Source organism: Oncorhynchus keta, chromosome 33, assembly GCF_023373465.1.
Source record: "Oncorhynchus keta strain PuntledgeMale-10-30-2019 chromosome 33, Oket_V2, whole genome shotgun sequence".
NCBI classification, from domain to species: Eukaryota; Metazoa; Chordata; class Actinopteri; order Salmoniformes; family Salmonidae; genus Oncorhynchus; species Oncorhynchus keta.
In genome coordinates, this window is record NC_068453.1 from 3,017,462 (window position 1) to 3,031,826 (window position 14,365).

The 14,365-nt window shown below is 41.4% G+C and overlaps 1 protein-coding gene across 2 annotated transcripts in view; it reads right to left on the reverse strand.

Moving 5' to 3' along the window:
- LOC118366049 (rap1 GTPase-activating protein 2-like) overlaps nucleotides 1-10,630 on the reverse strand; it is a 74,774-nt gene extending 64,144 nt beyond the window's left edge. Inside the window, exons 1-2 of one of the 2 annotated variants that reach the window (XM_052491698.1) lie at nucleotides 10,316-10,630; nucleotides 7,716-7,751 (exon numbers count right to left, since the gene is read on the reverse strand). In XM_052491698.1, coding sequence (XP_052347658.1) covers nucleotides 7,716-7,751; nucleotides 10,316-10,359 — 80 coding nt within the window. In that variant the 5' untranslated portion in view covers nucleotides 10,360-10,630. Of the gene's footprint in view, nucleotides 1-7,715; nucleotides 7,752-8,208; nucleotides 8,393-10,315 lie in introns of those variants that run through there. The other variant, XM_052491699.1, reaches the window with a different exon arrangement.
- Nucleotides 10,631-14,365: the final 3,735 nt, after the last annotated feature.

The following is a 14,365-nucleotide window of genomic DNA, read 5'->3' on the forward strand; positions in this document are numbered from 1 at the left end:
GCCATGAAGCCTTTTTGAAATCTGACACAGTGGTTGCATTAAGGAGAAGTTTATCTATATTTCCATGCCTAACACTTGTATCTTTTATCAATGTTTATTATGAGTATTTCTGTAATTTGATGTGGCTCTCTGCACTTTCACCAGATGTTTGTTTGAGACAATGCATTTCTGAACATAAAACACCAATTTCAAATGAGGTTTTTGGACATAAAGATTACGTTTATCGAACAAAACACATTTATTGTGTAATATGGAGTCCTGGGAGTGCCATCTGATGAAGATCATCAAAGGTTAGTGATTAATTTAATCGCTATTTCTGACTTTTGTGAAGGCTCTCCTTAGCTGGAAAATGTCTTCATAGTTTTCTGTGACTAGGTGCTGACCTAACAATCGTTTGGTGTGCTTTCGCCGTAAAGCCTATTTGAAATCGAACACTGTGGCTGGATTTACAAGAAGTTTATCTTTATAATGGTGTAAAATACTTGTATGTTTGAGGAATTTTAATTTTGGGATTTCTGTTGTTTTGAATTTGGAGGTGCCCTGCAATTTCACTGGCTGTGGGCGAGGTGGGACGCTACCGTCCCACATATCCCAGAGAGTTAACTACTGCAGGGGCAGTATTGAGTAGCTTGGATGAAAAGGTGCCCATTGTAAATTGCCAGCTCCTCAGTCTTAGTTGCTAATATATGCATATTATTATTATTATTGGATAGAAAACACTCTAAAGTTTCCAAAACTGTCAAAATATTGTCTGTGAGTATAACAGAACTGATATTGCAGGCGAAACCCTGAGGAAAGTCAAAACAGGAAGTGGCTTCTATTTTGAAAACTCCATGTTCCATAGCCTCCCTTTGCTGGATTTAAAGGCATATGAACCAGATTCCATTTCATATCGCTTCCTCAAGGTGTCAACAGTCTTCAGACATAGTTTCAGGCTTTTATTTTGAAAAATGAGCCAGAACAATAACATCGAGTAAAGTGGTCACATGAGTTTTGCTTGCGCAACAGAATTTGGACAGCTATTGTTTTCCCCTCTCCTACTGGGAAAGACATTTGCGATTGATATATTATCGATTATATATTTTAAAAACAACCTGAGGATTGATTCTAAAAAACCTTTGACATGTTTCTGTGGACATAATGGAAACTATTTGGAATCTTCGTCTGCGTTGTCGTGACCTCTCTTTCCTGTGGATTTCTGAACATAACGCGACAAACAAACGGAGGTATTTTGGATATAAAAATAATTTTTATGGAACAAACAGAACATTTGTTGTGTAACTGGGAGTCTCGTGAGTGAAAACATCCGAAGATCATCAAAGGTAAACAATCAATTTGATTGCTTTTCTGATTTTCGTGACCGAGCTACCTGATGCTAAGTGTACTTAATGTTTATCGTGCGATCAATAAACTTACACAAACGCTTGGAATGCTTTCGCTGTAAAGCATAATTTCAAAATCTGACACGACAGGTGGATTAACAAAAGGCTAAGCTGCACTTGTGATTTCATGAATATAAATATTTATAGTAATATTTATTGTATGTAGCGCTATGCTATTCAGCGGTTGTTGATGGCACTTATCCCGATAGGGGGATGCAGCCATAACAAGTTAACAAGCCACAAAACTTCTGAATACCTTATCAAATGGCTATTTGCCAAGAGGGTGCAAAGCTGTCATCAAGACAAAGGATGGCCACTTTGAAGAATCTAAAATATATTTTGATTTCTTAAAAGGATCGGACACTTTTAATTTTTTTTTTGTTGCCTAAAATGACATACCCAAATCTAACTGCCTGTAGCTCAGGACCTGAAGCAAGGATATGCATATTCATGACACCATTTGAAAAGAATCACAGAAGTTTGTGGAAGTGTGAAATTAATGTAGGAGAATAAAACACATTAGATCTGGTAAAAGATAATACAAAGAAATAAACATTTAAAAAAATGTGTACCATCATCTATGAAATGCAAGAGAATGGCCATAATGTATTATTCCAGCCCAGGCATAATTTACATGTAGGCCACTAGATGGGTACAGTGTATGCGCAAAGTTTTAGACTGATCCAATGAACCATTTAATTTCTGTTAAAAATTTAGTATCAAGACTGCCCAAATGTGCCTAATTGGTTTATGAATACATTTTCAAGTTCATAACAGTGCACTCTCCTTAAACAATAGCATGGTATTATTTCATTGTAATAGCTACTGTAAATTGGACCGTTCAGTTAGATTAACACAAATTTAAGCTTTCTGCCAATATCAGATATGTCTATGTCCTGGAAAATGTTCTTGTTACTTACAACCTCATGCTAATCGCATTAGCCTACGTTAGCTCAAACGTCTCACGGGGGACCCACCAATCATTACATTTAAATTGCAAGTCGAGGGCAGAGGTAATTTCCTCATTAACAATGTTTTGTCAGTAGTGGAAAACTCTTTCTATTGTCAGGTGTTGAGAGTCGCCATGTTTTGCCATGTTGACAATTATTTGAAAATAAGTCAGTCAATTCATAGTTATTTTGCAAAAGAAAAGCCATCCGTTTCAATGCATGCCACCGGAACCTGACACCTAGTCATGGTTTTTCAAAAACTTCTTGATTTTCAAATGCCTCTGACGGTACACTGAGCAGAGTGTCTGTCTTCGACCAATCAAACACACAAACACAAGCAAAAATGTGTGTGCACACAAAATTACATTTTGCTTAGAGCACCCTAAGTGCCAGAGCCAGAATATAACAAGATTATATTCATGCCTTACTGTACGAGCCATTAGATGATTACATAATAGTGAATTATTAAAATGTACAGTCCAGTGCTTCATCCCAAATAGCACCCTATTCACTATATTTGACTAGGGCTCTGGGATCCACCCTAGCGGTAGACCACTTGCTATTAGTATGACGTAACCAGGCCATGCATTCTCCATTTGACTGCATCCTGGAAAGAACCTGGCTAGAAGGATGGCATCAAAGCTTTTACTTTAAACTATATCCTAGCCCTAAACAAGGCTGGTATTGGTAGCAGACTTGGACTAAAAAGGTTTCTAAACACGGTTCAGTGTCCATCAACAATCTAAAACAAAAAACAATGCAACAGACTTGCATCCCTTGAAAAACTCAAACACATCAAAAACATACACTCAAACACACCAAAAACATACACTCAAACACACCAAAAACATACACTCAAACACACCAAAAACATACACTCAAACACACCAAAAACATACACTACAAGACATTAAAAACACTCAAACACATTAAAAACTAACACTCAAACACAAAAACACATCATACACATCAAAATCACTCACATCAAACAAACAAAAACACATAAAAAAAAAAACACTCACTCAACCACATCAAAAACACATTAAAAAACACACACATCATGCACATAAAAACTTCAACACATCTAACACACTCCAACACAAACACACTAAAACATCAAAAACACAGACTCAAACACATTAAAAACAAAAAACACACACAGACTCAAACACATTAAAAACAAAAAACAAAAACACAGACTCAAACACATTAAAAACACAGACTCAAACACATTAAAAATACAAAAAAAAACACAGACTCAAACACATCAAAAACACACACTCAAACACATCAAAAACACACACTCAAACACATCAAAAACACACACTCCAACACATCAAAAACACAGACTCAAACACATCAAAAACACACACTCAAACACATCAAAAACACAGACTCAAACACATCAAAAACACAGACTCAAACACATCAAAAACACACACTCAAACACATCAAAAACACAGACTCAAACACATCAAAAACACACTCAAACAAATAAAAAACTCTCAACTCAAACACATCAAAAACTCACACACACACACAAACTCAAACACTCACTCAAACACATCAAACACATCAAACACTCACTCAAACACATCAAAAACACACACTCAAACACATCTCAAAAACGCACACTCAAACACAACAAAAACACTCACTCAAACACACTCAAACACACGTCTCAAAACGCACACTTAAACACATCAAAAACACACAGACTGGCCCTCCCGGGTGGCGCAGTGGTCTAGGGCCACCAGAGACTCTGGGTTCGCGCCCAGGCTCTGTCGCAGCCGGCCGCGACCGGGAGGTCCATGGGGCGATGCACAATTAGCCTAGCGTTGTCCGGGTTAGGGAGGGTTTGGCCGGTAGGGATATCCTTGTCTCATCGCGCACTAGCGACTCCTGTGGCGGGTCGGGGCGCAGTGCACGCTAATCAAGTTCGCCAGGTGCACGGTGTTTCCTCCGACACATTGGTGCGGCTGGCTTCCAGGTTGGATGCGCGCTGTGTTGAGAAGGCCTTCGTCTCTCTCCCGAGCCTGTCCTGGAGTTGTAGCGATGAGACAAGATTGTAACTACTAACAATTGGATACCACGAAATTGGGGAAGAAAAAGGGGTAAAAAATACACAGACATCAAAAACAATACAAACACTCAAACACAATCAAACACATTAAACACAACAAAAACATACATCAAACTTATCAAACACAGATACTCAAAAACGATGCATAAAAAAAAAAAACATCAAACAAACAAACACAAAAACATACATCAAACTTATCAAACACAAACACATCAAAAACCCTCAAACATTCAAAACAGTCTCTCATACACACCCAGGTTATGAGCAGGTAAGAACACAGACAGGTGGAATTCACACACCTTACTGCTACCACTGAGGTGTCACTAAAACAAATTTATAGTTACACTTCCTATCTACTAACACACAAACACCCCAAACAACACTTGTTTAATGAAATGTTCATTTTCAGATGGAAATCCCACAGATTGCCCCTTTGATTGGGTTAGCAACTAATTCATTTCATATCATACACCTTTACACTCATGTCATATCAAATGTAATACATCATATCGTTTCTATAACACCTTTGATTAGGATGGCACTAATATTATGTAACATAACAGGCATATAATCATAGCCTACATAATATAATTCCTATACAATGGTAATACCCAATGTAAAACTGCTGCTGCTGACTTAATGAGTTCTTTATGCTATCATATCATTCTGGACGTGCTACCTATCCCAGACCTGCTGTTTTCAACTCTCTAGAGATAGCAGGAGCGGTAGACATACTCTAAATGATTGGCTATGAAAAGCCAACTGTCATTTACTCCTGAGGTGCTGACTTGCTGCACCCTCGACATCCACTGTGATTATTATTATTTGACACTGCTGGTCATTTATGAACATTTGAACATCTTGGCCATGTTCTGTTATAATCTCCACCCGGCACAGCCAGAAGAGGACTGGCCACCCCTCATAGCCTGGTTCCTCTCTAGGTTTCTTCCTAGGTTCTGGCCTTTCTAGGGAGTTTTTCCTAGCCACCGTGCTTCTACACCTGCATTGCTTGCTGTTTGGGGGTTTTAGGCTGGGTTTCTGTACAGCACTTTAAGATATCAACTGTTGTAAGAAGGGCTTTATAAATAAATACATTTGATTTGATCTATAATACCCAAAGGTAAATCCATGGATAAGTCAAGCAGATTATTATACATTAATGCTGCTGCTAACTTCATAACATACAGTGCCCTCCATAATTATTGGGACTGTGAAGTACTTATAAAAATAAAAAAGGATTTAAAATTGAAACAATGCCTGTGAGTTTAGAGTGCAGGCTGTCCGCTTCAATTTGAGGGTATTTTCATCGGGTGAGCCATTTAGAAATTACAGCATGTTTTGTTTATAGACCCCCCATTTTAGGGGACCAAAAGTATCGGGACAAATTTAATCAAATGTGTAATAAAGTAGTCAAAAATGAAGTATTTGGTCCCATATTCATAGCATGCAATGACTACATCACAAGCTTGTGATTCTACATATTTGTTTCATGCATTTGTTCCTTGCTTTGGTTGTGTTTCAGATGAGCAACAAACGTTAGAGACGCACAAATATTATACCCCGAAGAGATGCTAACCATTACAATAACAGGGGAGATTAGCATTTTATACCATACGCCCAAGACATGCTAACCTCTCACCATTACAATAACAGGGGAGGTTAGCATTTTGTACCATACCCCCAAGACATGCTAACTAACCTCTCACCATTACAATAACAGGGGAGGTTAGCATTTTATACCATACCCCCAAGACATGCTAACTAAACTCTCACCATTACAATAACAGGGGAGGTTAGCATTTTATACCATACCCCCAAGACATGCTAACTTCTCACCATTTTACATACCCCCAACAGGGGAGGTTAGCATTTTATACCATACCCCCAAGACATGCTAACTAACCTCTCACCATTACAATAACAGGGGAGGTTAGCATTTTATACCATACCCCCAAGACATGCTAACTAACCTCTCACCATTACAATAACAGGGGAGGTTAGCATTTTATATCATACCCCCAAGACATGCCAACTAACCTCTCACCATTACAATAACAGGGGAGGTTAGCATTTTATACCATACCCCCAAGACATGCTAACCTCTCACCATTACAATAACAGGGGAGGTTAGCATTTTATATCATACCCCTAAGACATGCTAACATCTCACCATTACATTAACAGGGGAGATTAGCATTTTGGGGAGGGTAAGATGTGCGTCTGTAATTTTCTCACTCATTATTATTCACGATTCATTCAGGATCCTCCATAATCATGGTGGCATCCACATTCATGTCGAAGTGTTTATTTGCAGTAAAAGTGACTCCAAAATGACACAATACACTATTTACCATTCATTTCTATTGGGTACTAAATACATTGAAACACAACCACAAGAAACAGCAAATGCAGCCAAAAGAAGAAAACAAATCACTGTATAACTCTATTATCTGTAAGACTGTGTGTGTGAGGTTGTGTGACTGACAAAGCCACAGAACGGTATGGCTGTGAGTCTCACCTTTGCACAGAGGGGTCATATCAGTGTGTAGCCCAAACTGTTTAGACGCTACAGACAGAAGTTGGCAGATCGGCTGTGGTGACTTCAGACGAGTACCAAGACAGTTTGTGGGGGGTCATAGAGCAAACAAAGAACGCCATTGTGTTCGGGAGAGTCATATCTTTCCACAAATGGTTCATAATAGTTTGGACGCTACTTACGATTTTGTGAGAAGGACGATTTTCGGGATGTTTAATGGTCGGACAAACACCGCTCTATCTCTGTCACCTTTCACCGCCGATGTGGAAGTGAGACATCGGCGGATGCGGTGGATTGAGACACATCAATGCAAAGATAAGCAGATATCTCTAGCTTAAACTGACCCATTTGTATGGGGATTCTTTTATTATGCTAATTAGGACATCCACCTTAGGGGGTTAAGTGGTCAGATGTCATATAAATATTGTCTTCCACATACAAAAACACCACTACTGGTTACTACAGCCCTCAGTACTGTACCACACAGAGAGGGTACCTACCCAATGGTGCTCGCTCACACACACACACACACACACACACACACACACACACACACACACACACACACACACACACACACACACACACACACACACACACACACACACACACACACACACACACACACACACACACACAGACACAGACATAGACACAGACACACACACACACATAAGCACTCATGTGGACGTGAATGCCCTTCCTTCCAAACCCAATTTTATGAACATTTTTGTGTATACTTTTTGAATGTGGGTACTACTCACCGTGCTCTGAGTGCACTGACCGTACTCTTATCAATCCTGAAGAGAGAGATAGAAGGGAGAGAGGGATAGAGAAAACATGTCCAGTTAACTTGTCATGTAGCTATGACAACAGGGGCACACGACCCCATTCACCCTCACTGGTGAAGCACTTCCTTCCTCCACAGCCTGGCTCCAGAGATGTCCCACACACACACATGTCACACACACACACACACACACACACACACACACACACACACACACACACACACACACACACACACACACACACACACACACACACACACACACACACACACACACACACACACACACACACACACACACACACGTGTAAGTATGAACGCTTGCACATGGACACACACATGCACGCATTCTGACTCACACACACACATATACACACACAAACACACACAGACACACACGCACACAACCAAAATTAAGTTAATCGCCATGGCATAATCGGCATGTTGTTCATTCTCTGCCTTCATACCTTCTTTCTCTCCTTCTCTTCCTGTCCTCCCTCTCTCTTTCTCAGTGTTTGAGTGTTTTGTCTGTCATATATATGTATGTTATCGCCTTAGGAAGGGTCTTTACTACACTGAATTACACACTAATGGCTGACAAGCTGTCATCACATAGCTCTGCTGTTGTGACACACACACACAAACACACACTCTCTTTCTCTCTCTCTGTGGGAGACTAGATCACACTTTAACACACCCTTCCTGTGCTGGAACCCCTCCCAAGTACTGCCTTAAACCACACACACATACGCACACACACACACACACACACACACACACACACACACACACACACACACACACACACACACACACACACACACACACACACACACACACACACACACACACACACACACACACACACACACACACACACACACACACACACAGTTATCAAGACAACGATCAGTAAAACAGTGACTAGTGCATGCCATTGCATATTTTCCATCCAAAAGTGTTTTGTTGGTAAACAATCACACATACACACACACACACACACACACAAATGCACACACACACACACACACACACACACACACACACACACACACACACACACACACACACACACACACACACACACAGGTAATCTTTTGTGAACACGTTTTTCCATCATGAGAAGTCAATCTGTCTGTCAATGTTCTATTTTCAGTTTGCATTTTCAAACTAACTCAGACTCACAGTAACCATTAACCCTGATGTGTCACTGTGTTTTATAGAGATAATGAAGGAGTAAGGGAGGGAGATGGAAGAAGTGAGAGGTGAGGAGTGTAGCAGAGGGGAAGACAGGAGGGAGACAGAGACAGAGATAGGAGAGAAGGAGAGAAAAGGAGAGAGGGTGCAGGAAGAGAGTAGAAGAGGGAGCAGTAAATGTTAAAAGCTTCATATGATGAGTCTGAAACCTCTGTTCGCACGGGTCATAAATAAAACATTTAGTGCTGCTACACAGTACACACACACACACACACACACACACACACACACACACACACACACACACACACACACACACACACACACACACACACACACACACACACACACACACACACACACACACACACACACACACACACACACACACACACACACACACTACAGCTCCACCAATACGTTAAAATCAGCCACAGAACACACACACACCTCAACTGACTTAGCACACAGTGAAACAAAGCATGCTGAATAGCTGATAAATGGGTGGAGAAAGGAAGAGAATGAAGGTGAAAGAGAGGAAGAAAGGAAAGGAGAGAAACAGATGAGAGAAGGGAGGGAATAGTAATGCTAATATCCACTCTTCCCTCCTTCCCCAAAAAGTATTTCCTTCATTATTCGACACTGTCTCACACACTCAGAGAGATAAGATGGAGATGGAGAAAGAGAGCTAAAGAGAGAGAGAGAGAGAAAGATGGAGAGCTGGAGAAAGAGAGGGAAAGGGAGGGAGATGGAGAGCTAGAGAAATGGAGAGAGGAAAATTGAGTATGAAATTGAATGGTTGAATAGAGGCTTGTGTAAGTCTTGCAACTTCTCTAACCACACACACGTACGTGCGCACGCACCCACACACACACACGGACAGACGCACAGACACACACAGGCCTCTTATGTATTCTGGGCACAGGTTAGATTTGACAGGCCGTATGCCGAGCTGAGATTCAGTGAGGTAAAGAGATCTGAATCACTCAGAGAGAGAGAGAAAAATAGGGGAGAAATATGCTGTCTCATACCTGCAAGAAGACAAAGAAAGGGGATATTTAGGGGATAAACAAATACCCTGGCTGTATCATAGAGGGATAGAGATAGTTATCATCCCGTTACTCTGCTACTATTGGTCTCTGTCTTACCACTTACCTGGTTTAGCAGTCACAAACTAGTCCAACTACAAACTAGCAAGGATCCCTGCCATAGACAATCAACTGTCATAACATAGCTAACACCCCCCCCCAAACAATACAACAAACTACTTACAATCACAATCACATAAACACGCCATATCAAACTGAGCCATATGCAAAGTCGCATACACAACACACACTTTATCTCTGTCACACACACACACACACAAACACTTACCATCCAAACCCTCCGAAGGACACACTCCTCTTCCTCCTTAGCATGGTGTTTACGTCTCTTGCTCTCTTTCTGGGAGTCTGTGTCTGCTTCTCTTGAAATTCTTAGTCTTACAACAATCTCTCTCTCTCTCTCTCTCTCTCTCTCTCTCTCTCTACCACCACTACGTGTCGTCTGCCTCCAGCCTTCTATCTATTCAGTTAGCGCTTTAGCCTTTTTACCATGCCCTCACTGTTTTTCTCTCTCTATCTCTCTCACTCCCTGGTTCCCTCTCTCTCGTTCACTCTCACACAGTATGAGCTTAACACCTGCCTAGTCTCTCCCTCCACTGCTTCCCTCCCTCACCACCCGCTAGGCTGGAACGAGTGAATGAGAGAGACAGGGCGATAGTGTGAGAGAGAGTGAGAGGGAGGTTGGGAGGGGTGGAGGGAGGGAGTGGACAGGGAGGAAGGGAGGTGGTGTTTTCTGTGTATTTCTCTACCTCTATTCTTTGACTCAGAGAGACAGACTGACAAGGCAAAAAAAAATACAAGTACCTCAGTGTCTGCAATGGAGTGAAGGTCATTTGAAAATATTTGTGTTCATATTCTAGAAGAGCTGCCGGGACTAGAGATATTCTAAAGAAAGCAGATTGCTAGATCATCTTTTCATGGGTACTCAGGCAATAGAAAATTAGAATTGCTGCATCAGCCTAATTCAAACGCTGGACTGGAGTGCTTTCTTTATAGAGTCATTTATGTTTGAAACATCTCCTGGTTAAATGTCAATGAGAGAGTTCTATTAACCTGAGCTGCAGTGCACTGATCTATGGCCCGTGACGTGAACGGACAAAAGCGTTGAGGGAGGAGCGCCCTTCTCAAGCCGAACAGTAATCTGCGCCGATGTTGTCAACAAGGCAGCATAAAATACATTGAATTTTCTAACTATATTGACAAAAATACACTACCGTTCAAACGTTTGGAGTCACTTAGAAATGTCCATTATAATATCATCAAATTGATCAGAAGTACAGTGTAGACATTGTTAATGTTGTAAATGACTATTGTAGCTGGAAACAGATTTTTAATGGAATATCTACATAGGTGTACAGAGGCCCATTACCAGCAACCATCACTCCTGTCACATTCGTGAAAATGGACGGACCAAGGTGATTGGATTAGCATGATTAGAGTTCCATATCTTTTATTCAAGTGAAACTTCTACAAAACAATAAACCAGCAATGAACTGTGAAAGTAGTGGTGCTACATGCACCTACACAAAACAATATCCAACAAATGCAGGTGGGAACAGGGACACCTTGATCCCCAATTAGAGACAACGAACATCAGCTGCCTCTAATTGGGAACCATACTAAGAACACCAACATAGAAATGAAAAGACTAGAACATCCCTAGTCACGCCCTGACCTACAACACCATAGAGAGCCTTTGGTTCTTTGGTTCCTTTGGCGCAGAGGAAGGCTCCTGCCTTGGAGCGGGACTGGACGCCGTGCCTGGACTGGGCACCGGCGCAGAGGAAGGCTCCTGCCATGGAGACGGCACAGGACATAACGAGCTGGGGAGGTGCACTGGTGGCCTGGTGCGTGGAGCCGGTACAGATGGCACCGGACTGATGACACGCTCTTCAGCACGCCTGCACTGTAGCCTACTCCTCGCTTCCACCTCTCTCCGGTGTCCCTCATTGAATTCCTCCACCGTCTGCCATTTGGGCTCTGGCACTGCCCGCTGCTCAGTCGACCACCCCATGTGCCCCCCTCCCAAAGAATTCTTGGGGTTTCTGTGGCTGTGGCCCCCGGCGTCGTCGCTGTCCTTCCTGATCTTTCTGCGACTCCTGCCAAGGAAGGGTCTTGCATCCACTCCTGATCTCTTCCCAGGGCCAACTCACCTTCTCCTCCCAAGCACGCTGCTTGGTCTTTGATTGGTGGGATATTCTGTCACGCTCGTGAAATGGATGGACCAAGGCGCAGCGTGATTAGAGTTCCATATCTTTTATTCAAGTGAAACTTCTACAAAACGATAAACCAACAACGAACCATGATAGTAGTGCTGCTACATGCACATACACAAAACAATATTCCACAAATGCAGGTGGGAACAGGGTGGGAACAGTATGATCCCCAATGAGAGACAACGAACATCAGCTACCTCTAATTGGGAACCATACTAAGAGCACCAACATAGAAGACTAGAACACTCCCGAGTCACATTCTGACCTACAACACCATAGAGAACCAAGGGCTGTGTTCTAATGGCACGTTGTCAAGTTTAACATTTTAAAAGGCTAATTGATCATTAGAAAATCCTTTTGAAATGATGTTAGCACATCTGAAAACTGTTGTTCCAATTAAGAAGCAATAAAACTGGCCTTCTTTAGACTAGTTGAGTATCTGGAGCATCAGCATTTGTGGGTTTGATTACAGGCTCAAAATGGCCAGAAACAAATAACTTTATTCTGAAACTTGTCAGTCTATTCTTGTTCTGAGAAAGTAAGGATATTCCATGTGAGAAATTCCCAAGAAATATTGTACAACGCTGTGGACTACTCCCTTCACAGAACAGCGCAAACTGGTTCTAACTAGAATATAAAGAGTGGGAGGCCCCAGTGCACAACTGAGCAAGAGGACAAGTACATTAGAGTGTCTAGTTTGATAAACAGATGCCTTAGGGGGTTAAGTGGTCAGATGTCATATAAGAAATGGCTTCCATATAAAACATACCACTACTGGTTACTACAGCCCTCAGTACACTGTACCACACAGAGAGGGTACCTACCCAATAGTGCTCTCTCTCTCTCTCTCTCTCTCTCTCTCTCTCTCGCTCTCTCTCTCTCTCTCTCTCTCTCTCTCTCTCGCTCTCGCTCTCGCTCTCGCTCTCTCTCTCTCTCTTTCAACTTGTGGATAAAATCTTTACATCCCTGAAATGAATAAGCTCTTGGCATCATTTTATATTTATCCAAAGCGTTTGACACGGTTGATCATAAAATAGTTTTTCATGATTATACTTAGAATTAACTAAATGTTTATGTAAGAGAACAATGTGTTTTTGTGAACGGCTATGCATCTACCAGGGCCAAGATATCTTAAGGTGTGTCACAGGGTTCAATGTGCAAACTCCTTGTTGGAAAAGAATTCCAGGTGAAGCTGGTTGAAAGAATGCCAAGAGTGTGCAAAGCTGTCATCAAGGCAAGTATCTAAAATATGAATATATTTTGATTTGTTTAACAGTTTTTTGGTTACTACATGTTTCCATATGTGTTATTTTATAGTTTTGATGTCTTCACTATTATTCTACATTGTAGAAAATAGTAAAAAATAAAGAAAAAACCCTTGAATGAGTAGGTGTCTCCAAACTTTTCACTGGTATATATATTTGGTGATTACTTGATCAATTAATTTATACATCTATATTTAGTAGATTTTTCATATCTGTTTTAACAAACTTTTTAGATTTGTTTACTTTGTACTTTTGTGGTGTGGTTTTCATATAAGCTTTCATATAAGGCTTCCAACCTTCACACAGCGCTTTCATTTGTTTTTATCTGTATTGTTGTCTATCACTTGTTTTCTTTGGTATAAATAAATAATGGCTTTGCGAAGTTGCTGGATATTGGCGGGAATTGTAACACGCTGTCGGACACGCTGACGCAGAGCATCCCAAACATGTTCAATGGGTGACAAGTCTGGTGAGTATGTAGGCTATGGAAGAACAGGGACATTTTCAGTTTCCGATAATTGTGTACAGATCCGTGCGACATGGGACCATGCATTATCTTGCTGAAATTTGATAAATGGCACGACAATGGGTCTCAGGATCTCGTCACGGTATCTCTGTGCATTCAAATGGCCATTGATAAAATGCAATTGTGTTAGTTGTCTGTAGTTTATGCCTGCCCATACCAGAACCCCACCACCACCATTGGGCACTCTGTTCACAACATTGACATCAGCAAACCACAGTTCTGAGGCCGGTTGGACGCGGCTTATGGTAGAGAAATGAACATACTCTGGCAACAGCTCTGGTGGACATTCCTGCAGTCAGCATGCTAATTGCACG